The sequence below is a fragment of the Tasmannia lanceolata genome, unplaced genomic scaffold, assembly GCF_043159265.1.
Source record: "Tasmannia lanceolata isolate RefF3 unplaced genomic scaffold, GAP_Taslan_0.1 ptg000004l, whole genome shotgun sequence".
Taxonomy (NCBI): Eukaryota; Viridiplantae; Streptophyta; class Magnoliopsida; order Canellales; family Winteraceae; genus Tasmannia; species Tasmannia lanceolata.
The window spans coordinates 8950343-8975549 of NW_027518681.1; the positions used below are offsets into that span (position 1 = coordinate 8950343).

At 42.0% G+C, this 25207-nt stretch overlaps 1 protein-coding gene and 2 pseudogenes across 1 annotated transcript; 2 read left to right on the forward strand and 1 right to left on the reverse strand.

Moving 5' to 3' along the window:
- Positions 1–5371: 5371 nt before the first annotated feature.
- Positions 5372–6679, forward strand: LOC143875623 (seed lectin-like). The gene has a single exon (XM_077377234.1). It carries the CDS (start codon positions 5372–5374, stop codon positions 6677–6679), a length of 1308 nt encoding a protein of 435 aa, XP_077233349.1.
- A 656-nt stretch (positions 6680–7335) lies between these two features.
- On the forward strand, positions 7336–9655 carry LOC143875811 (L-type lectin-domain containing receptor kinase IX.1-like; annotated as a pseudogene).
- Positions 9656–15576: 5921 nt separating this feature from the next.
- On the reverse strand, positions 15577–17786 carry LOC143875810 (L-type lectin-domain containing receptor kinase IX.1 pseudogene; annotated as a pseudogene).
- Positions 17787–25207: the final 7421 nt, after the last annotated feature.

Genomic DNA, 25207 nt, shown 5'->3' on the forward strand with positions numbered 1-25207 from the left:
TAGTTGGTTTTCTCATTGAAAACAAAAGACTAAATCAATGAAAGACGTGTTTTGGGTAATGGTGACTTTGTCTCCACCCTTGACTGGTTAAGGAGATTTTTCTAAGTTATGTTCCAATGAGGTGCAACTCATTTTGGAGTAATCTATTTTAATTGCATTGGTTTACCCTTGTTTGAATATGCGGGTAAACTAAGAGAGGTATTTGATTTTCAATGTTTCAGCATGTTGAAAGGGTAAATTTATCTTTTTTTATCCATCCATTTTGCATCAAGTCAAAGGGTTAGGATTGTTTTCTCGAGAATATTTTTGGGCCACAATCTATCTACATCCACTACTACTAAATGAATGATTTAGATCACTGAAATAAGTAGGCCCCCATTGCATGATCCATTTTTAAGCAAAGATTAATAGGAGAAAAACTTATTAGAAATTTAGATTTATTGAACAAAAACAAACAAAAGTGGAGGGATTGTAATCATTCTTAGGAAAATTCAAAAGGAATGAGGTGGAAATATCATTTCCCCCAAAAACAATAACCAAGACTTACTTTAGGCTCTGTGTCAATGTAAAATGGGTGTAAAATAAATTTACTCTTTGATAAAAAAAATTTAATACAAGAAAACAATTTGAAGAGTATAAATAAGAGATTACAGATTCACATCAAAGTAAAAGGAGTCCCTCAATGCCCCAGATTTTAGCAAGGCGATCCGCTAAATACTAGGGACATGAATGAAGAAAAGGGAGGAAACGATTAGGTGTTGATATTTTTTTCCTGGAGTTAGTAACAGTCTTTAACAAATAATTAGCAAAATCTAAAGCTAACAGAGGTGTCATTTTTAAAAATAAGTAAGTTTGCAAGAATTGGTCTTCACCATAAGGTCCATAAGCGACGTCAACTCAAACCATAAGGTCCATAAGCACGGCTAATTTGCCCCACACTTTTCTGGCTGCACATGCATGCACGACTGTCCACCGTATAATTTTGCTTAGTAATCCTTTTCATAGGATAAGGCTGCGTACATCTAGCCCTCCCCAGACCCCGCAATGGCGGGAGCCTCATACACCGGGCCGCGCTTGTTTTTTAATATTTTCCATAGGATGATCCTAACCCTCCGATCCGTGGATGTTTTTATAATGTCCCATCCATTTTAAACCTCCACAAACCAAAGGGTTAGGATTATCCTATGGAAAAGATTTTCCAGGCAGACCACCCCATCCACATCAGGGCATGTTGGATCATGTGCCCATCAGCCCTTGATCGGCAATCCGTGATGATTTCAGATGGTCATTAGTGAAGATCATCGCGTGACAATCCCAGTCACAAATGGCACACACCCACTTGCATTTGTTTTCCAAAATATAATATATTATTTTTGTATAATCAAACTTCGAAAGTGAGTCTTTTTCATTTGCATGGCATGTGTATTGGGGACATTGGAAGGGGATGGGCCTGTCATATGAGGCCCATCAGGTGGTTGACACCATCCTACGTAGTGAGAGGGTAGTTATCTTAGGTGGGTGTGTGTGATTGGTGGTGTAGGGCCCACTAACTAGAGCAGATGAGTCTTTCCTATGTGTTGTCATGGGCCCCTGATCAATGATCGAACGGACCTAATTGATAGGCCGTGTTGGAAATGGAGTAGCCTCTCCCGAGTGGAGATGGAAAAGCCCTTCTAGAAAGATGGAGAACCCTCTCCCAAGTAGAGATGGAAAAGCCTTTTCAGGAAAACTGCTGGAAAATCAGCAACCACGATCCCATGGGAGTATAAATGCTTCCCGTTAATCAAGAAAAGCAATTGTATGTGCTAAAAAGACTTGCAAGTTCGCAACCACAAAATATACTGTTGAGAAAATCCGCCGGGCAATCCAATCTGATCGTGCATAAATTAAACGAAAAGTAAAATAAACCACAAGCCACAAGATGAACACCAAGATTTTACGTGGTTCGGCCAAGCCTACTCCACGGGTGAGAGACACGATCTTCCACTATTAGAAAAACAATATATAAGGATTACAATGGATTTAACCCAAAACCCAAAAGCGGCAACCCTTTCCTTGCTTTCCGAACCCAAGACCGTATCCAAGAGTAACCCGAGAGAAACCCACAAGAGAAAACCTAAGAAAAACCCCCAGGAGAAAACTCCAAAGGAACCCAAGAAAAACCCACTTTCTTCTCTCCTTCTTTCCCTCTTTATCTCTCTTCTCTCTTTTCTCTCTCTTGTTTTTTTTCCGCACTAAGAGAAACGACCCTCTTTGCATCTTAGGGTTTTTTTTCTATAGAAGTTTCCGATTTCATGCCTTCCCACCCAAGAAAGGAACGGTGGGAAATAAGGCAACATTCCCAACGTATACAAAATACGAAATCAAGATTATAATTAAACAATTGTTTCTTTCTAATATCTGTTTCAAATCTCCAAGATAGAGATCCATAGAGACGGCATACACGAGAAGACATGACATGCTCCACAAGCTGCATATAAACAATAAATTTCAAAGTCAATGGATGCCGCCACTAAAAGCTCCCGAGGATGTGTACTCATAACTCAAGTCGGGTAATTCTCAAAGAGCTCAAAGGAAAATTCTTGGACATTTATTTAGCCGTCTCTAACCTCTTTTATTTGTCCCATCTAGAATCTTCTAGAATGGCTCGTAATGCTGCATCTCTTCCAAGACCAGCCTCCTGAGAGAACAAGAGTTTTCAGAAACATTGCCCTAGGCTCTCTTCCAATCTACCATTTTCGCATCCATTGCACTTGATTTTGAGCACCCAGTTTTTGCAGGAACCAATCATAGGATCAGCATTGAAGGAAATCCACAGCGATATTAATCAGGGATCTTTAATGGTATCAAAGCAAGAAGATGGAAAGATTTTCCCTTGTTCCATTGCAAAAATTGTTGAAGAATGATCTTGATTGGTTTTCTAAGGATATCAACGCAGTAATCACTTAGTAATACCTCTCAGGTCCAATAGATGACCACCATCAAAAGCCTTCATCAACCAAGGAGACTCCATCTTGGTCGTTTTCCATCAACACCCAATATATAAAAAAAATTGGCCGATCAAGAAGCCGTCTAAAATCCGTGAAGCTTTGTTGTTTATCATCAACCTATATCCATGAGGAATATCCATAATCGCTTCCCCATGAAGATTGCTCGATCTGTAAGACCTTATGTGGGAAATCATTGATCTAAGATCTACGGCCTAGATTGAAGAATGGGATTAAGTGTGAAATTATTGGAGTTACCCGTTTCCACAGTGATCAGTAGAGGGTATAAGGGTAATCAGTGCATCTCATCCCTATCAAGACATGGATGATTAGTGTAGCCCTAGATTCAATTGTATCCGTTGATTAAATAGATTAAGTCAACTAGAGTTCTATTGTGGGCGTGACTCTAGGAGATCTTTATTTACAAGTAAAGGGTTGGTCTTTGTTGCCGTCTAACCTGCCATAAGGAGATATTCCCCACGAGAGATCAGGCAAACTAGAGAGGCAGTAGAAGATCATCCCGTTCGGTCCACCACCATGGGAGATCGAGGTAAGCTTCACATTCATTCTTTTGTATTCTAGTTTATTTGCACGGCTTAATTTGCATAGTTCTAAAAGATCTAAAGTTAACATTCTCTTCATCTATTTTAAGTTAGTGAAGATTGCAATTACCAGTACCATCCTCCACTAGCAGTTCCACTGTCGGAATCACAGAACCCTCACTCTATTATGCTGAAATTCTAGATTAATTTTGGAGTATACAATCTCGAATTTCTCGAAACGGGCAATGAGGGACTAAGTATGGATTTCTAAGAATGAAAGATGGGGTGTTGGTTAAAGGGCTATGTTGTGCTCACTCCCACAAAAATTCTCCCTCTATCTCTCTTGAACTCTAACAAAGCTGAAATGTAATGTAGCCCAAAATGTGAGCCCCATACCTATTACTGGACTCAGAATTAATCGTAATTTTGAGAATCGATTGTGAGTCAAAATTGATTATTTAAAAAATAATTCTAATAAAAACATCTTTCAGACCGTGGTGGAATCAAAATGCCACCTCTTGAGGCATGAAATAGATTTTTGACATTTTTTTCTTCCTTTAATTCCCACCCCATGATTCTGTTAATATTTTTTTTTGAACCAAAGGTGGGAATCAGGCAAAATTGGGGAAAATTGTGCTTTTAGAGTTACTCAAAACGTATTTTAGGGACTTTTGGAGTAAAAAATGAACTTCTTGGCTAAATCATGATTCCCAATGACTAATTAAAGCATATTTATAGATAAAAAAGATTTATACCCTAAATTAAATAGGTTTAAGTTATTTTTCTCTTTGTTCCGGTATGGTAAATAGGGGGCAAAATATTCATTTGCCCCTATGAAAAAGGGGTGGTTGCTCCAGTGGCCATTAGTTGTTATCTCTCGTGATGGAGTACACGACTTATCCCTCTTATGTCATTTAACCCACAACGAGGTAAGTAGCATAACCCCTTGGATATGATAATTGGAAACAGGGTAACTCTCTCTCTCTCTCTCTCTCTCTCTCTCTCTCTCTCTTAGGGGTGTCAATGGATCCAGACGGTTCGATGGATCGTCCGAATCCGAACATTAATGAATGGGATCTAAACATATGAATAGGATTCATGGGCATATTTCGGATCATCAAATCTGGGATCCGAAAATTTTTCGATTGTGTATGGGCTCGCCACAGATGCCCATTGGATAGTCACGATCCGAAAATGATTTACAAAAATACCCTCCAAATTTTTGCTAATGCTAACCGTTCTATGAAGGGTATTTTGGTCAAAACCTCTCTTATCACTTAGGGGTTTTGTTCTTTATGCGTCATATTCTTTGATACTAGTTATACATTAGATTTGTGCATGTAATTTTGATTAGTTTTATTGTTTACAAGCATTATTATACACATAGATTAAACATAGATAAATTTTTAATTTAGTTGAAGAAAATGCATAGAGACACACTAATAGTGGACTGCCATTCTATCTCTTTTTTAAAAAATTAATTGTTTACATAGCTTCGTGGGACATAATAGGACACTCCGATGGACGGTCCGAATTAAAATGGATCGTGATCATGACGTGGAAAGTAGGATCCGAAGAACAATCTGACTCCAACCCGACCGATAAGGAATTTGAATGGATCGTGACTGTGACATAGGTGGATCCGACTCGAAGTGGATCTGTTGACACCCCTGCTCTCTCTCTCTCTCTCTCTCCCTCTCTCTCCAGCCAGTCTTATGCTAAAGAATGGATCATGCAGTAGGTCCACTTATTTCGATGATCAAAATCAACCATTTCTTCAACCCCTTCAATGTCTCTTCTGCACTACAACTCCCTAACAAAACTGCTTATTCCCTTTCAACCATGGCCTTAAACTTCTCAAGAACTCACTTCAAATCTTCAAAACTCATGTTTCCTCTCTATCAGTCATCCTTCATATTCTTCTTCGTATTTCTTCTACCCTTTGGAGAACCAATTTCCTTCAATTTCACCGAATTCGGACCAAACACACAGAACATAACATATCAAGGCGACGCTTTCTCATCTAACCAAGTCATCCAACTCACCAAAAACCAACGTGACATGCCTCTTAATGGAAGCGTTGGACGAGCCATATATAGCGATCCAGTGCGAATTTGGGATTCGTCCACACAAAGAGTAACAGATTTTACTACCCACTTCTCCTTTACCATTAATGCGCTCAGTTCATCCAATTATGGAGATGGGCTCGCCTTCTTCCTCGCCCCTAGTGGTTCTGTAATTCCACCTGACTCGGCCGGAGGACTACTTGGCCTAGTTGCATCAAATTCCACTCCAATTGAATCAGCACCTCAGATAATTGCTGTGGAGTTTGACAGCTTTCGAAACAGATGGGATCCAAGCTCTGATCATGTCGGGATCAATGTCAATTCGATTGTTTCGGTGGCGAATGTGACATGGAATAGTAGTATCAAGGATGGGAGAAGAGCAAATGCTTGGGTGAGTTATAATTCTAGTACAAAAAATTTAAGCGTCTTTCTCTCATATGCTGAAAACCCTGTTTTTAGTCGGAATTCTAGCCTTTCTCATGTTGTAAATTTGAGTGAGATTCTACCTGAGTGGGTTGACGTTGGATTCTCGGCATCAACCGGTACCTTCGTCGAGATTCACAACATTATTTCATGGGATTTTGAATCTAATTTGGAGGTTGGAGGGGGTGGAAAGAAGAAAAAGAATGGACTGGTGGTGGGTTTAATAGCTGGTTTTGGTGTTTTGTTTGGTGGATTGGGTTTGGTTTGGTTTGTGTTGTGGAAGAGGAGGATGGGAAGAGGGATAAAAGAGGATGATTTGGGCTTTGATGTGGCTATGGATGATGAATTTGAGAAAGGAACAGGACCTAAGAGGTTCTCTTATAATGAATTGGTTTCTGCAACAAATAACTTCTTTGAGGATGGGAAGCTTGGTGAAGGAGGATTTGGAGGGGTTTATAAAGGTTTCTTGAAAGATTTGAAGTTATACGTGGCTGTTAAGAAGGTCTCTAAAGGGTCTAAACAAGGGAAAAAAGAGTATGTCTCTGAGGTGAAGATCATTAGTCGGTTGAGACATCGAAATCTTGTTCAACTCATCGGTTGGTGCCACGAAAGTGGAGAATTCCTTCTTGTTTACGAGTTCATGCCTAATGGGAGCAAATGAACACTGCCTCAATTAAAGGGATGCTTTTATTGTCAACCCTTTACTTTGTATGGGATGGTATGTGGGGAAGTCTTCATTCGATTAGATATACTACGGACCCAATATTATTTAGTTTCTATAACTTCCTACTCTCTTTGTTCTCTACGATAAGAATTAAATGGGTCTTGGATACAATTGACTTCTAAACCCAATTGAAATGTTTAATTTTTTCAAAGATCCCAAAACAAATAAAAAATTACAGTCAATTGACTCAATCCACACCGTCAGTTAGGGATTTTCAATACATAATACCTCAAATCCAGAGTGTTGGATACAGACAAATTCAGTAGGCTCACCTGTTGCCATGTATAATACCAGTACGAGGTAGGAAGTTTTGGTTTCCCTCACATGACTCTACGTACAGGCTGTGGATTTTCTAAATACAAGCCACTGTTTGACATTCCTCTCAAATCAAGAGAAAAAGAAAAGTAAAGAAATGGGAATCTGTTTACCTTTCCTCGTACTTCTATATTCGTACATCCAAACAGACCTTTCTGTACAAGACTGATTAATAACAAAAAAAATGTAGGAACTAAAATTCCTGTAACCCCTTGCATTATATATAACTGCAAAGCTTCTCTCTCACTCTTGTTCTCTCTCTTAATCATGTCCTACACTTCAAGAACTTCTCCAATCCAATGTCCAAAGACCCAGCTCCCTCTCTATGTACTCTCCTCCTTCTTTTCCTTCCCTCTGCTAATTCAATTTACTTCAATATCTCTCAATTTGATCCTAGTGCAACCAACATCATATATGAAGGAGATGCCTCCAGTTCAAGAGAATACATTAAACTAAACCGATTCGATTTTCTATGTCGAGTGGGTCGAGCCACCTTCGCTGAACAGGTGCGCCTTTGGGACTCCACCACTCGAAATCTCTCAGACTGCACCACCCATTTCTCTTTCTTCATCGACACCCTCAACGCTTCATCCTACGGCCATGGAATCGCCTTCTTTCTTGCTCCGATCGACTCTCACATCCCACCCAACTCCGCGGGAGGATTTCTAGGCCTATTTAACACCACAACCATCGACTCCACTTCTCGAAACCAAATCTTGGCAGTCGAATTCGACACTTTCTCGAACCCCGAGTGGGATCCACCGATCTAGCACGTGGGCATCAATGTAAATACGATCAAATCAGCAGTTTATGTTGGTTGGAATGCTCGCCTCCATAGTGGGGAGATTGCTAATGCTTGGGTTAGTTATTCTGGCACTTCTAAGAAGTTAAATGTTTACTTGACATATGAACAAAATCCAATATTTCTTGGAAATTATAATCTTTCATATGATGTTGATCTAATGGAAGTTTTACCAGAATGGGTCACAGTTGGGTTTTCGTCAGCGAGCGGTTTGAATACAGAATTGAATGCTATTCTTTCATAGCATTTCAGTTCAACTCTAGAGGTAAAGGCCGAAGGTGGAGGGAAAAAAGGAAAGAAAATTAAATGGGTAGTTGGTTTGATTGTTTCTTTGGGTGTTTTGATGGGTGGATTGGGTATAGGGTGTGTGTTTCTACTGAGGAAGAGAGGGAGAAGTAGAAAGAAGAAAGAAGAAGAGATGATCCATATTACCTCTGTTACCTCTATAAATAATGCTCTGGAGAAAGGAGCTTGGCCAAAGAGGTTTTCTTATGAAGAGCTTGTTTTGGCTACTAACAACTTTTCAAATGAAAAGAAGTTGGGTCAAGGAGGATTTGGATATGTCTACAAAGGGTTCTTGAATGATTTGGATTTGGCAGTGGCGGTGAAGAAAATTGCAAGAGGATCTAGGCAGGGGAAAAAGGAGTACATAAGGGAGGTAAAGATCATAAGTAGGTTGAGACATCGGAATCTAGTTCAGCTCATCGGTTGGTGTCACGATCGAGGAGAATTCCTCCTTGTATATGATTTTATGCCTAATGGGAGCCTAGATCATCATCTGTTCAGCAAGAAAAGTGATCTAACATGGGATGTGAGATGCAAGATAACTCTTGGGTTGGCCTCTGGATTGCTCTATTTGCACGCGGAATGGGAGCAATGTGTGGTACATAGAGATATAAAGTCTAGCAATGTGATGCTGGACTCTGGTTTCAATGCCAAGCTTGGAGATTTTGGGCTAGCTAAGCTCATGGACCATGAGTTGGGACCACAGACCACGGTGTTAGCTGGAACCTTGGGCTACTTGGCGCCGGAATATATAAGCTCTGGTAAGGCTAGTAAGGAATCAGATGTTTTTAGCTTTGGGGTTGTGTGTTTGGAAATTGCATGTGGGAGGAAGGCAGTAGAAGCAAGAGAAAAAGAATCTGAAATAAGGTTGGTGGACTGGGTTTGGGAGCTTTATGGAAGTGGAAGGCTTCTTGATGCAGCTGATGAGAGATTGGCTAAGGATTTTGATGTGAAGGAAATGGAGTGTTTGATGATTGTTGGGTTGTGGTGTGCTCACCCAGATCAGAATCTAAGGCCTTCTGTTAGACAAGCAATTCAGGTCCTGAACTTTGAGGCAAAAGTGCCAATTCTTCCAACCACGATGCCTGTTCCCATGTATTCAGTTCCAAACCCAACTGGTAATTCTGGTGGAAATTCAATTACTTGTACAAGTTTGGCAATGGGTCGTTAACCAAGTCTGGGTTTGTACAATTTGTAAACCATGTCTGTGTTTGTTTCATGTGTCTATAGCCTGGGTTCGAGTAAAACTAATCATCTTTTTCTTTCTTTAGGATAGATCTGTGTATTTTGGCAACCCATGTAATTTCCCTTCTACTGGTCCAGGTGAATATATGTAGAGGGGTCGGACCCATGTTGCCCATGTTACTTGGAGTCTTGGGAATGATGAAGTACCCGTGTTGGATTCCAATACTTAAGGATTCTCAGTGACACTTCTGTATCTCTTTTATATGTTTTTTTTTTAGAGTTTTACTACTACAACTTTATAATTATTGTATGTTTTGAGTTTTATTCATCCTAAGAGCACATTTTTATATGAAATAAGCCATTTGATTTACTTGGCCTAATAAATCCGTGTCAGATTCCAGCACTTGTATCTTATGCAAGCTTGATATGGAGAAAGCATATGACCGTGTGGATTGGGCCGCTTTAGATTATCTTATGGGTCGAATGAGTTTTGGGGCAAGGTGGAGAGGGTGGATCCGGAATTGTTTATCATCCGCATGGTTTTCTGTTCTCATCAACGGCTCAACAAAAGGATTTTTCAAATCCTCTAGAGGCTTGAGGCAAGGTGACCCTCTCTCTCCTTTTCTTTTCCTGATCGTGGCCGAATCCCTGTGCAGTTTACTAAAAAAAGGTAGTGCCATGGGGCTCTATAAAGGGTTTCTTATTGGAGATAGTAAGGTGGAAGTCTCGCTACTTCAGTTTGCGGATGACACCCTTCTATTCTGTTCTCCGGTCATCTCCCAGCTTCTCAACCTTAAAGCCATGCTTCGTTGTTATGAGATGGTCTCGGGTCAACGATCCAATTTTGGCAAATCTCGGTTGTATGCGATTAATGTCTCTGAGAGCGATGCATCCTCCTTCGCTGGAATTATGGGCTGTGGGCTAGATGTCTTTCTCGCTACCTATTTGGGTCTTCCTCTCGGAGTAGGCCGTCCGAGGCACAACCTATGGGCTCCTATTATACAAAGGATTGAGCGTCGGTTGGCCACCTGGAAGCGCCGGTTGGTTTCCAAAGGAGGTAGATTGGTGCTAATAAAGGCCGTTCTCTCTAATATGCCGATTTATTTTCTATCCCTTTTTCACTGTCCCGCTTCTGTTGCTAAGCGCATAGAGCAGATTCAGAGACGATTTATGTGGGGTGGTTCAGGGTCTTCCAAGGGGGTCTCCCTGCTTAAATGGAGTCTAGTCTGCTCGCCAATTAAAAATGGAGGTTTGGGTATCAGGAGGGTCCAGCTCTTTAATCAGGCCCTTATGGGCAAGTGGCTATGGAGATATGGCGAAGAACACTCCTCTTTGTGGGTCCGGGTCATAGCCAGTAAGTATGGTTCATCTCTTGGGAATTGGGAATCCGTTGATAATTTTAAAAGCAAAGGGATCACGGTATGGAGGGACATCTTGCAGTTGAAGTCTTTATTTGCCCCTGGAGTTCGCTTCAGAGTTTATAGGGGGGATCGAATTCGGTTTTGGCAGGACCCTTGGTGTTCAGCTGATTCTCTCCGAGTTTTGTTTCCTGACTTATTTATTGTTTCATCTCAGAAAGAGGCTTGGGTATCAGAATGTTTTGATCGGGTCCAAGGGCAAGTGGCGTGGGCTCCTAAGTTCCGAAGAGCCTTCTTTGTTCGAGAGTTAAGCGCTTACAACGCCCTCATCTCCTTATTGGACTCTTGCTTCATCAAGTCTTCGGCCGTAGATCGTCGAATTTGGATTTGGAATCCGTCGGGGATTTTCTCCGTCAAATCTTTTTACCACCATCTGATCCCCCATCTAGTGGAACATGCGTCCTCCGCGGTTTGGCGCCAAGCGTGCCCTCCGAGAGTTGCTTTCTTTGGGTGGTCGGTAAGCTGGGGCCGAATTCAGACGATGGATTTCTTGCGGAAGAGAGGAATGTGGCTGGTGGATCACTGCCCTCTATGTCTCTCCGCCGGAGAATCCATTGACCACCTCTTTATACATTGCAAGTTTGCTTCATATATTTGGGGTCTTCTCTTTACTCGGTTCGGAGTCAGTTGGGTTCCTTCCAATTCTATGGCTGAATTTATTCGGAGTTGGGACTGGGCTCCGTGGAAGAGGAAAGGCAGAATTCTGTGGAAGATGTGTCTATTAGCCTCCTGGTGGTTCTTGTGAAAAGAGCGGAATGCGCGTGTCTTCGAAGGGAAGGTCAGGTCCCCATATTGGATTTATATTCAGGTGGTAGCAGCGGTCATCTCCTGGGCCCGTTCTCTTCCTCTTTTTCGGTTTGTTTCTGCTTATGCCCTCTGGGAAGGGTGGCCAACCATCTGTATGGAATCAGTTACCAAAGTGAAAACTCGACCTTCCTGGTCTCCCTCTCCGCCGGGATCCCTGAAGCTCAATTTTGATGGTTCCTCTATCGGCAATCCAGGAGCGGCAGGAGTGGGGGGGTTATGTCGGAATTACAAAGGGGAAATCATTTGGGCCTATTCGGGGCCTATTGGATTTGCAGACTCGACTGAGGCGGAGGTTAGAGCCGTACACAGCGGGATTCTCTCCATGCCGTGCTTGGAGTGCGACAGACTTATAGTCGAAGGCGACTCCGTAAATGTTATTCGCTGGCTTTCGGGAGCCGCTTCTCCCCCTTGGCGACTTGTGCCTTTCTTTGAGGAGATAGAGGATAGAGTTAAGGGCTTCTCCATGGTCTTTCAGCATGTCCGGAGATCAGCAAATGTGGCAGCCGACTCCCTGGCTAAGAGCGGTGTTTCTCGGGCCGAGTTGGAGTGCTTTGACTATCTCCCCCCTTGAATTCTTGTATTGCTATTTTCTTTTCTCATTGTTCCTTCAGGACCATCTCGGTTCTGCTTATTCATCTATATATTCATATTCTGTTGCCTTCTTCAAAAAAAAAGATTCCAGCACTTGTACCCATGCTTACGCAACATATGATCAAACCTACCAAACTTGAAATGGTACTTCATATATTGGTATGGATCCCATCATTACAACAATGAGAGGAGACTTCAGTTTCATAAGGGCTTTTGTTGTCTAGGGGACTACTAGATTGGTCTTCTCCACCTCTGTACCTAGTGTTGCAACTTGGGCCGTGCTCAACCCAGACACTGATGGGTTCAACCTCATTTCGGTTGGATTGGCCTTTTTGAATCTCGGGTTCAGTTAGGGTTGGGAAAAGCCAGCCCGATTTTATATCCAGTTGGCTTAGGGTTGAGGCCTCGGGCACATCATGGATGAAGTTAATAGTGAATTTGAGTTATTATCTTAGCAGTACACAAGAATAGTGGACTAGAGCCTAGAGGATCAACTTGACCCAAAATGAATTACCCCTTTGTACCAAAAAATGGTTGTTTTGTCACCATACAGGGTTACTATTTTGAAATAATAGGTGAAAATATGAAATTACCAGTTGTTTTATCAATACATAAGGATAATGCACAAGACCAACATAAGCCAAGACTACCCCTGGATGTGTAATGAAGTACCATAACCATATGGGGGGTGATATTTTCACCCCCGCTGCATTCATGCGGCTCCCCTTATAACGTGATTTGACGTCAAAAAGCGTTAAAGTTGCCAACTTTTCACGTCAAATGAGGTTAAGAGGGGAGCGCATGCGTAATGCAGGGGAGTGAAAATATCATCTCCTTAACCATATAACATGGCTATTTTAACATTATACATGTGTATTGTGTTGAAATAAATGGTGGAAATATGAAATAGCAAGATACCTGTACTGTATGAATGCATTCTGCAAACCAGAATCCAACCCTGCTCGATTTGAAAAATCGAGTTGAGTGATTTAGAGGAGGGTTGGTTTAAGGTTGACCCACTTCAGGTTAAGGTTGAAGTAATGCTAACTCAGGTTGGGTTAAAGATTGACCGACTCGAATTGAAAGAAAAATAAAATATTGTTTATCCTTTTGATTAGGATTTTTAATTGAAATGTGGCATGAAAAAATCCAGCAACTTGTTTTTTAATTTGCTTTCAATTATTTGCGTAATTATATAATTGTGTGAGACCAAATCAAATACTACTAATAAATGATGTGGAATCCGTCATTTCTCATATATTATTCAAGTTTTTTTTGTCCTATGTCACATCCATGCGTTGATGTTTATTAAGTACATCAGAATAGGGGGACACCCAACATATTAAAATTACATCACTGTCTCATCAGTAGAGGGATATACGACCCTCGGCTCTGATAAATGGACACCCTCCTTAGCCAGAGTCTCCCAACTTGAATTTGCAGATCGGCGTTTATGGTTAAGCTGGGGATTTAAGACGAATTAAGTCTCTGATCTTGTCAATAGTCAGATATAGTCGCCAGGGTCCGCTGCACCTTCCCAACGCCCATGCAATCACATTGCTCGAATCACCCTCATTCATCAGCTGACACATATTGTTCATTACGTACCATTTTTGCACTTGTAATGACCATATCAACATCTCATTTGCAAAATGATGATGTCTACAAGGGCAGTGATAAATCGACCCCCTAATATCTTAAGTCTCTCTCTCTCTCTCTAGTGATAAATCGACCCCCTAATATCTTAAGTCTCTCTCTCTCTCTCTCTCTCTCTCTCTCTCTCTCTCTCTCTCTCAGCATCGACCTATATTGGAGTCGATTTAAGATATATGGGGTCGATTTATCACTGCCCTTTCAAAAATGACTATAATAACCTTGATGGAGTTTTTATATGGTGCTCGACCATCGAGTCTCATGTGGGCGGTACTTTTGTTTGGTAAATGATAAATGTGCCCCTCTTCATCACATGGGACGCCCAATTGCAATTTACTCGGCAATCAAATCCGTTGAATCCTTCTGACGTGAAGTACGTCAGCCCCTCTACAGTTATTGATACACTGCTGCTGGGTGTCCCAAGTGATGAAAAGGGGCGAATGTATCATTTCGCTTTTGTTCTGATGATGCCTTTGCCTTTTGCAATCGGACATGTTTGTATATCAGTGAGAATAAATATGATGAGTGGGCGTGCATGTACTCTCAAGGGCAGCAGCCCTTGATATTTGATCCAACGGCAGCTCACTTTTTTAACTTTTGAAGATGCTGCCGTTAGGTCAATCATCGAGGGCTGCTGCCCCGTACGCTTGCATGGACTCCCACCATCATATAATTTCTCATCAATGATTTCGTCTTGTTATTGAATGAGGGCAGTTTTGGACTTATGTAGAAAGTAGGGGCTTAGTTGCAATTTCTATGTTTAATAGGATATTGTTACAACGTGAGAGCTTTCTTGGTATTTCTATCTAACATCCTGTTGTTTTCGGAAATGAAATTTCCACCTCCATTTTCAGAATTTCTATTCTCTTTTGTTTGTCTTTTTCTATAAAAAAATGTATTTCACCCCTCTTTTGCTTGATTTTCAAGAAAAGATTATGGGTGTGATTCTCCTCAAGCGAACCAGCCTATCCTCTCTCTGTAGAGGTACTTCCGCAGTGGTTGGAAGAGAGACACATTTGTTTGTGAATTCCAATGTGGCAGCTAGAATTATCTATCTGCACATGGATCCACTTCCGAACAAATCCACCTATATATCTAGGTAATCTGATCACTTATAGATCAGATTCTTTTGTAGCGCTTTTTGGACCCCAAGGATCTTGCCTTTCTTAAGCCAAGGAGAAGAGCACCAATTATCCAAGAGATCAATTACATGGAGAGGGAAGACATGCCAAAGTGATCAAGCACACGACCCCAAACCTCTCTAGCATACGTGCAATGGAGAAGCAAATGATCGACTGATTCGCCTGCCTCTTTTGATTGATGATTGACATATGGCAGCAGCGAGATTGTCCACTACTAAAATCTTATCTTGGTAGGCAGTCCATCAAAAGACATGGACCCTAGGAGGCGCATGACTGTCCCAAACTTTTGCCAATGCTGAGGGAGGGGAGCTTGAGATAATTTGGAGGTAGGACTTGATACTAAACGTCTCAGCTGTTGTTTTAGATCCAAACCCTTTTATCATGGTCACCCTTGCTAATGTATGAAGGTTGCAGCAACTCTAAGAGCCGAGCCACTCTGTCAATTTCTCTGACAAAGAAATTTTGGACTCACAATTGGTTCTCAAAATAAAAATAAAGACAAACAGGGCATAACTCTTTAATTATCAATTCTAAGAGCTGTTTGGGTTTGATTAGACTTGTTATTCCAACCAAGAATTCATAAAAGAAACTGAAAAGATTGTAATCTTCTGACATATCAAAATTCAAATAGTGTGTTTAATTACATATCAATGTTGTGAGAGTGCAAAAGAGCTATAGTGGAAGACGAAAGAGCTATAGTGGAAGACGAAGACCCCGTTGTTGACACGGTTACATTCCATGAGTTAGTACTGCTACTGCTCTGATCTCTCACTGAATCAGTAGTCATGGCGGACGATGTATAAGAAAAGTTATTTATGTCCAAGGCGGGTGCAAAATACATTGGCACGGGCATCTTGGAAGGCAGATTCGGCAATGGACCTTCGAGATTAAGAACATTGATCACTTGTTTTATCGAAGGCCGTAAATTGACGTCAGGGTGAGCACACCATAACCCAACAACCATCAAACATTCCATCTGTTTTTCATCCAACCCCCTACTTAGTTTTTCATCGGCGGCTTCGAGAAGCTGCCCTCTTCCATATAAATTCCAAACCCATTCCACCAACCTGAGCTTAGTTGGCTCTGCCTTTGGTTCCAAAGGCCGTCTCCCACATGCTATTTCTAATGCAACCACGCCGAAGCTATAAACATCGGACTCTTTAGTAGCCTTGCCAGTAGTAACACATTCGGGCGCCATGTAGCCCATGGTCCCAGCTAGAACTGTGGTCTGCGAGGCTTGATCATGTTCTACGAGCCGTGCCAATCCAAAATCCCCAAGCTTTGCATTAAAACCCGAATCCAACATCACATTGCTAGACTTGATATCTCGATGCACTACACATTGCTCCCATTCTTCGTGGAGATAAAGCAATGCAGATGCCAAACCCAGTGCAATTTTGTATCTTACCGCCCATTGGAGTAATCCTTTTCCTCGATAAAGATAAAAATCGAGGCTCCCATTAGGCAGGAACTCATAAACGAGAAGGAATTCACCACGTTCGTGGCACCAACCGACGAGTTGAACAAGATTTCGATGTCTCAATTTACTAATGGTCTTCACCTCAGACACATACTCTTTTTTGCCTTGTTTAGACCCTTTGGAGACCCTCTTAACAGCCACATTGAAGTTCAAATCTTTCAAGAATCCTTTATATACCCCTCCAAATCCCCCTTCTCCAAGCTTTCCATCCTCATAGAAGTTATTTGTTGCAGAAACCAATTCACCATAAGAGAACCTCTTGGGCCCTGTTCCTTTCTCAAATTCATCATCCATAGCCACATCAAACTCCAAATCCTCCTCTTTTCCCCCTCTTCCCACCCTCCTCTTCCACAACAAACACCAAACCAAACCCAATCCCCCAAACAAAACACCAAAACCAGCTATTAAACCCACCACCAATCCTGTCCTACTCTTCTTTCCACCATCTCCAATCTCCAAACTAGATTCAAAATCCCAAGAAATAATTTTGTGAAGCTCTACGGAGTCACCGGTTGACGCCGAGAATCCAACATAAACCCACTCAGGTAGAATCTCACTCAAATTCACAACATGTGAAAGACTAGAATTCCCATTAAAAATCGGGTTTTCAGCATATGAGAGGAAGACACTTAAATTTAGTGTACTAGAGTTGTAACTCACCCAAGCATTAGCTCTGCTCCCATTTTTTATACTACTATTCCATGTCACATTCTTCACCGAAACAATCGAATTGACGTTGATCCCGATATGATTGTCACTTGGATCCCACTTATTTGGATAGCTGTCAAACTCTACTGCAACGATCGGCGGTGAATTGAAAGTGGAATTGGAAGACTGTATGCCAAGGTATCCTCCAATTGAATCGGGTAGGACTGACCCATTAGGGGTGAGGAAGAAGGTGATCCCATCTCCATAAGTACTTTCATGCTGGGAATCGATGATAAAGGAGAAGTGGGTAGTGAAATCTGTTACTCTTTGTGTGGCAGAGTCCCAAAGGCATATTGGATCCTTGTATATGGCTCGACCAACGCTTCCATTAATAGACCCGCCACGTTGGTTTTTGGTGAGTTGGATGTCCTGGCTCGAGAGGAAAGCGTCGCCATGACATGTTATGTTGGGAGTGTTTGATCTGAATTCGGAGAAATTGAAGGAAATTGACTCTGCAAAGGGTAGTAGAAAGAAGACGAAGATGATGAATGATGACTTAGAGAGGTGGAGCATGGGTTTTGAAGATTGGAGGTGAGTTCTTGAAAAGGTTAAGGCCATGGTTGAAGTGGAAGAAGCAGTTCTTCTAGGAAAACAAAATGTTTTGTTTTGGAGTTGTAGTGCAGTAGAAACATGGAAGGGGTTGAGGAAATGGTTGCTTTTTAAAATTATTTATGGTATGATTCTTCTAAGTTATGGTTGTTCTTCAAATTATATATGGAATGATTCTCCTAAGTTATGGTTTTCTTATTGAAAACAAAGGACTCAATGAAAGACGTGTTTTGGGTAATGGTGACTTTGTCTCCACCCTTGACTGGTTAAGGAGATTTTTCTAATTTATGTTCCAATGAGGTGCAACTCCTTTTGACGTAAATCATTTTGGAGTAATCTATTTTAATTGCATTGGTTTACCCTTGTTCGAATATGCAGGTAAACTAAGAGAGGTATTTGATTTTCAATGTTTCACCATGATGCAAGGGTAAATTTATCTTTTTTTATCCATCCATTTTGCATCAAGTCAAAGGGCTAGGATTGTTTTCTATAGAAATTTTTTGGGCCACAATCTATCTACATCCAGTGCTACTAAATGAATTTTTTTCCTGGAGTTAGTAACAGTCATTAACAAATAATTAGCAAAATCTAAAGCTAAAAGAGGTGTCATTTTTAAAAATAAGTAAGTTTGCAAGAATTGGTCTTCACCATAAGGTCCACAAGCGACGTCAACTCAAACCATAAGGTCCATAAGCACGGCTTTTTTGCCACCACGGAAACCAAATTTTCATCTTTCTAGAATACCACCAACTTTCATCTTTCTATTCTAAGAACAGGTCAAAAAGAGGAAAAAAGAATGTAGAAAAATTACAAATGAGAAAACTGATTTCCAATCATTTGCCTCCCTGTTTGGTTGCACAAAATCTGGGCTTTTGTAGGGCCTTTACTTGGGTTTTGGGTAGGGGTGCAGCTTGGGCGGGCTCAACCCGAACCTGACAGGTTCAACCTGGGAAAAAGTTGGGTTGGGTTGAGTTCGGGTCAGGTTCGGGTTCGGGTTGAGGGCTTGGGCAACCCGACCCGAGTGAACCCGACTTTTTTAATAATTTGTTTTAATTTCTTAAGCTAAAAATCTCGGGTTGAGTCGGGTTCGGGTTGGCAAAACGTATACCACGGGTCGGGTCGGGTTTGGGTTGACCAAATGGTTGCTCGGGTCGGGTTCGGGTTGGCCTCAACCCGACCCGAGTTGCACCCCTAGTTTTCGGTGCTATGTCATAAAAAAAAACCTCTGTTTGTTGCCAATAAAATAATGAAATCCCTGAAGAGCAGCACTAACTAAGGATGTCTCCTCTTTATCGAATGGCGTGCCTTGCCATCAATAAAGCCCAAGCAAATGACAACAAAAAATGCAGGGTTTTGCTTGGGTATTTTTCGGGATTGGTACCCATTCTCTATTTCTCTCTATAATGGTAATGACACCGCTACCACTACTCTACCACTATTCTTCGAGGTCAGCACAGTAACACTACTTGTGAATATTAGGCAATTATGAGGCTGGTCTTCACCATAAGGTCCATAAGCAACGTCAACTGAAACCATAAGGTCTATAAGCACGGCTAATTTGCCACCACGGAAACTAAATTTTCTTCTTTCTAAAATCCCACGAACTTTCTCATCTTTCTATTCTAAGAACAGGTCAAAAAGAGGAAAAAGAACGTAGAAAAATTACAAATGAGAAAACTGATTTCCAATCATTTGCCGCCCTGTTTGGTTGCACAAAATCTGGGCTTTTGTAGGGCCTTTACTTGGTTTTTGGGTAGGGGTGCAACTTGGGCGGGCTCAACCCGAACCCGACGGGTTCAATCCGGGAAAAAGTCGGGTTGGGTTGAGTTCGGGTCGGGTCGAGTTCGGGTTGAGGGCATGGGTAACCCGACCCAAGTGAACCCGACTTTTTTAATAATTTTTTTAATTTTTTAAGCTAAAAATCACAGGTTGGGTAGGGTTGAAGTCGGGTTTGGGTTGGCAAAAAGGGTACCTCGGATCTGGTCGGGTTGGAACTCGGGTCGGGTTGGGTTCGGGTTGACCAAATGGTTGCTCGGGTCAGGTTCGGGGGTTGGCCTCAACCCGACCCGAGTTGCACCCCTAGTTTTGGGCGCTATGTCATAAAAAAAAACCCTGTTTGTTGCCATTAAAATAATGAAATCCCTGAAGAGCACTAACTAGGGATGCCTCCTCTTTATCGAATGGCGTGCCTTGCCATCAGTAATGTCCAAGCAAATGAAAACAAAAAATGCAGGGTTTTGCTTGGGTTTTTTTCGGGATTGGTGGCCATTGTCTATTTCTCTCTATAATGGTAATGACACCCCTACCACTACTATACCACTATTCTTCGAGTTCAGCACAATAACACTACTTATCAATATTCTACTAGGCAATTATGAGGCTGGTATTCACCATAAGGTCCATAAGCGACGTCAACTCAAACCATAAGGTTTATAACCACGGCCAATTTGCCACCACGGAAACCAAAATTTCATCTTTCTAGAATAGCACGAACTTTCTCATCTTTCTATTCTAAGAACAGGTCAAAAAGAGGAAAAAGAAAGTAGAAAAATTACAAATGAGAAAACTGATTTCCAATCATTTGCCACCCTGTCTGGTTGCACAAAATCTGGGCTTTTGTAGGGCCTTTACTTGGTTTTTGGGCAGGGGTGAAACTTGGGCGGGCTCAACCTGAACCCGACGGGTTCAACCTAGGAAAAAGTCGGGTTCGGGTTGAGTTTGGGTCGGGTTCGGGTTGAGGGCTTGGGCAACCCGACCCGAGTGAACCCGACTTTTTTAATAATTTTTTTAATTTTTTTAAGCTAAAAATCACGTGTTGGGCAGGGTTGAAGTCGGGTTTGGGTTGGCAAAATGGGTTCCGCGGGTCTGGTCGGGTTCAGGTTGACCAAATGGTTGCTAGGGTCCGGTTCGGGAGTTGGCCTCATCCCAAACCGAGTTGTACCCCTAGTTTTGGGTGCTATGTCATAAAAAAAAAAAACTCTATTTGTTGCCATTAAAATAATGAAATCCCTGAAGAGCACTAACCAGGGATGTCTCCACTTTATCGGATGGCGTGCCTTGCCATCAATAAAGTCCAAGCAAATGACAAAAAAATGAAGGGTTTTGCATGGGTTTTTTTCGGGATTGGTGCCCATTCTCTATTTCTCTTTATAATGGTAATGACACCCCAAGCACTACTCTACCACTATTCTTCGTGGTCAGCACAGTAACACTACTTATCAATATTCTACTAGGCAATTATGAGGCTGGTCTTCACCATAAGGTCCATCAGCGACGTCAACTCAAACCATAAGGTCTATAAGCACGGCTAATTTGCCACCACGGAAACTAAATTTTCATCTTTCTAGAATCCCACGAAGTTTCTCATCTTTCTATTCTAAAAACAGGTCAATAAGAGGAAAAAGAACCTAGAAAAATTACAAATGAAAAAACTGATTTCCAATCATTTGCCGCTCTGTTTGGTTGCACAAAATCTGGTCTTCTGTGGGGCCTTTACTTGGTTTTTGGGCAGGGGTGCAACTTGGGTGGACTCAACCCGAACCCGACAGGTTCAACCCGGGAAAAAGTCGGGTTGGGTTGAGTTCGGGGTCGGGTTCGGGTTCAGGGCTTGGGCAAGCCGACCGGAGTGAACTCGACTTTTTTTAAAAAAAATTTAATTTTTTAAGTTAAATATCATGGGTTGGGTTGGGTTGGGTAGGCTTGAAGTCGGGTTCGGGTTGGCAAAAAGAGTTCCTCGGGTCTGGTCGGGTTGGAACTCGGGTCGGGTCAGGTCGGGTTGACCAAATGGTTGCTCGGGTCAGGTTCGGGGGTTGGACTCAACCCGACCCGAGTTGCACCCCTTGTTTTGGGTGCTATGTCATTAAAAAAAACCCTGTTTGTTGCCATTAAAATAATGAAATCCCTGAAGAGCACTAACTACGGATGTCTTCTATTTATCGGATGGCGTGCCTTGCCATCAATAAAGTCCAAGTAAATGACAAAAAAAATGCAGGGTTTTGCTTGGGTTTTTTTTCGGGACAGGTGCCCATTCTATATTTCTCTCTACAATGGTAATAACACCCCTACCACTACTATACCACTATTCTTCGAGGTCAGCACAGTAACACTGGTTATCAATATTCTACTAGGCAATTATGAGTCTGGTCTTTACCATAATGTCCATAAACGAAACCAAATTTTCATCTTTCTAGAATGCCACGAACTTTCTCATCTTTCTATTCTAAGAACAGGTCAAAAAGAGGAAAAATAACGTAGAAAAATTACAAATGAGAAAACTGATTTCCAATCATTTGCCGGCCTGTTTGGTTGCACAAAATCTGGGCTTTTGTAGGTCCTTTACTTGGTTTTTGGGTGGGGGTGCAACTTGAGCGGGCTCAACCCGAACCCGACGGGTTCAACCCGGGTTGGGTTGAGTTCGGGTCGGGTCGGGTCGGGTTCGGGTTCGAGTTGGGGGGTTGGGCAAGCCGACCCGAGTGAACCCCACTTTTTAAATAATTTTTTTAATTTTTTAACTAAAAATCACGGGTTGGGTAGGGTTGAAGTCGAGTTCGGGTTTGCAAAAAGGGTTCCTCGGGTCTGGTCGGGTTGGAACTCGGGTCGGGTCAGGTTGACCAAATGGTTGCTCGAGTCAGGTTCGGGGGTTGGCCTCAACCCGACACAAGTTGCACCCCTAGTTTTGGGTGCTATGTCATAAAAAAAACCCTATTTGTTGCCATTAAAATAAAGAAATCCCCGAAGAGCACTAACTAGGGATGTCTCCTCTTTATCGGATGGCGTGCCTTGCCATCAATAAAGTCCAAGCAAATGACAAAAAAAAATGCAGGGTTTTGCTTGGGTTTTTTTCCAGGATTGGTGCCCATTATCTATTTCTCTCTATAATGGTAATAACACCCCTACCACTACTCTACCACTATTCTTCGAGGTTAGCACAGTAACACTACTTATCCATATTCTACTAGTCAATTATGAGGCTGGTATTCACCATAAGGCCCATAAGTGACGTCAACTCAAACCATAAGGTCTATAAGCACGGTTAATTTGCCACCACGGAAACCAAATTTTCATCTTTCTAGAATACCACGAACTTTCTCATCTTTCTATTCTAAGAACAGGTCAAAAGGGGGAAAAAGAACGTAGAAAAATTACAAATGAGAAAACTGATTTCCAATCATTTGCCGCCCTGTTTGGTTGCACAAAATCTGGGCTTTTGTAGGGCCTTTACTTGGTTTTTGGGTACGGGTGCAACTTGGGCGGACTCAACCCGAGCCCGACGGGTTCAACCCGGGAAAAAGTCGGGTTGGGATGAGTTCGGGTTCGGGTTTGGGTTCGGGTTGAGGGCTTGGGCAAGCCGACCCGAGTGAACCCAACTTTTTTAATTTTTTAAGCTAAAAATCACGGGTTGGGTTGGGTTGGGTAGGGTTGATGTCGGGTTCGGGTTGACAAAAAGGGTTCCTTGGGTCAGGTCGGGTTGGAACTCGGGTCAGGTCGGGTTCGGGTTGACCAAATGGTTGCTCGGGTCAGGTTCAGGGGTTGGCCTCAACCACCCGAGTTGCACCCCTAGTTTTGGGTGCTATGTCATAAAAAAAAAAAAACCCTGTTTGTTGCCATTAAAATAATGAAATCTCTGAAGAGCACTAACTAGGGATGTCTCCTCTTTATCGGATGGTGCGCCTTGCCATCAATAAAGTCCAAGCAAATGACGATAAAAAATGCAGCATTTTGCTTGGGTTTTTCTCCGGGATTGGTGCTCATTCTGTATTTCTGTCTATAATGGTAACACCCCTATCACTACTCTACCACTATTCTTCGAGGTCAGCACAGTAACACTACTTATCAATATTCCACTAGGCAATTATGAGGAGACTCCGAAGCTTGTCTCCTCCCTGTTGACTACTTCAACAATTGTTCCACGAGGTATCTTCCTGCAACCATACACTCTTTTATAGGCTTCTTCTGGTTCTTACTGTGATCCCCTTCTTCGAATATCCTCTACATTTAAGAGTTTTCATTCAGCCAAGAAAGTTGCGTAATGAAATTGTTGAAATGACAAAAGGTTGTAACTTCTTTTTTCTTTTTCTTTTTTTGAAATGGTTTAATGTATTAAATAGGAGAAAAACCAAGACCAAAGGCGAATACATGTCATAGAATATAAAAGAAGAAAATAAAGAACAAATCAAGGTGAAGATAATCAAAACACTCTAACATCGTTCTTCCCACTCCTTCACAATCGAGCATACCTCCCAACGTGATGGAAACAGACCATGTGATCCTCAATCCGATCCCGGAATCTCCAAGGGGAGGAGATCGGCCTTAGTTCTAACCATCTTATGACATTTAAGGAGTCCCCTTCCACTACGGGGTTCTCCGTATCTCTTCTGACGTCAATCTTATACCCTCAAGAATAAGACTCAGTTCTGCTTCATTTGAGCCTATAACTTCTTAAAAAATATTTCTAAAAGGTCCCCAAGTACTATAATGAGTTTATTTACCGATTTTTAATCTTATACTGTGTCGTCCATTTTAAACCTCCACCAATCGAAGGGTTAGGATCAGCCTATAGAGAAGATTTTCTAGGCACACCCTATCTACAACAAGGCTAACAAATGAATAGTTTGGATCACCCAAAAAATGTGGGCGCCACTCTTTTTCTGAGTGCACCCTACCTACAACAGGGCCGAACAAATGAATAGTGTGGATCAGGCCCCACACTTTTCTGGCTGCACATGCATGCACCACTGTCCACCGTATAATTTTGCTTAGTAATCTTTTTCATAGGATAAGGCTGCGTACATCTAGCCCTCCCCAGACCCCCGCAATGGCGGGAGCCTCATACACCGGGCCGCGCTTTTTTTTTAATATTTTCCATAGGATGATCCTAACCCTCCGATCCGTGGATGTTTTTATATTGTCCCGTCCATTTTAAACCTTCACAAACCAAAGGGTTAGGATTATCCTATGGAAAAGATTTTCCAGGCACACCACCCTATCCACATAAGGGCATGTTGGATCATGTGCCCATCAGCCCTTGATCGGCAATCCGTGATGATTTCAGATGGTCATTAGTGAAGATCATCGCGTGACGATCCCAATCACAAATGGCACACACCCACTTGCATTTGTTTTCCAAAATATAACTATATATTATTTTTGTATAATCAAACTTCGAAAGCGAGTTTTTTTCATTTGCATGGCATGTGTATTGGGGACATTGGAAGGGGATGGGCCTGTCATATCAGGCCCATCAGGTGGTTGACACCATCATACGTAGTGAGAGGGTAGTTATCTTAGGTGGGTGTGTGTGATTGGTGGTGTAAAACCCACTAAGTAGAGCAGATGAGTCTTTCCTATGTGTTGTCATGGGCCCCTGATCAATGATCGAACGGACCTAATTGATAGGCCGTGTTGGAAATGGAGTAGCCTCTCCCGAGTGGAGATGGAAAAGCCCAGAAAGATGGAGAACCCTCTCCCAAGTGGAGATGGAAAAGCCTTTTCAGAAAAACTGCTGGGAAATCAGCAACCACGATCCCATGG

Excerpts from the sequence above, each read along its gene's own strand:
- LOC143875623 (XM_077377234.1), top strand. The coding sequence starts at position 5,372 with ATGGCCTTAAACTTCTCAAGAACTCACTTCAAATCTTCAAAACTCATG.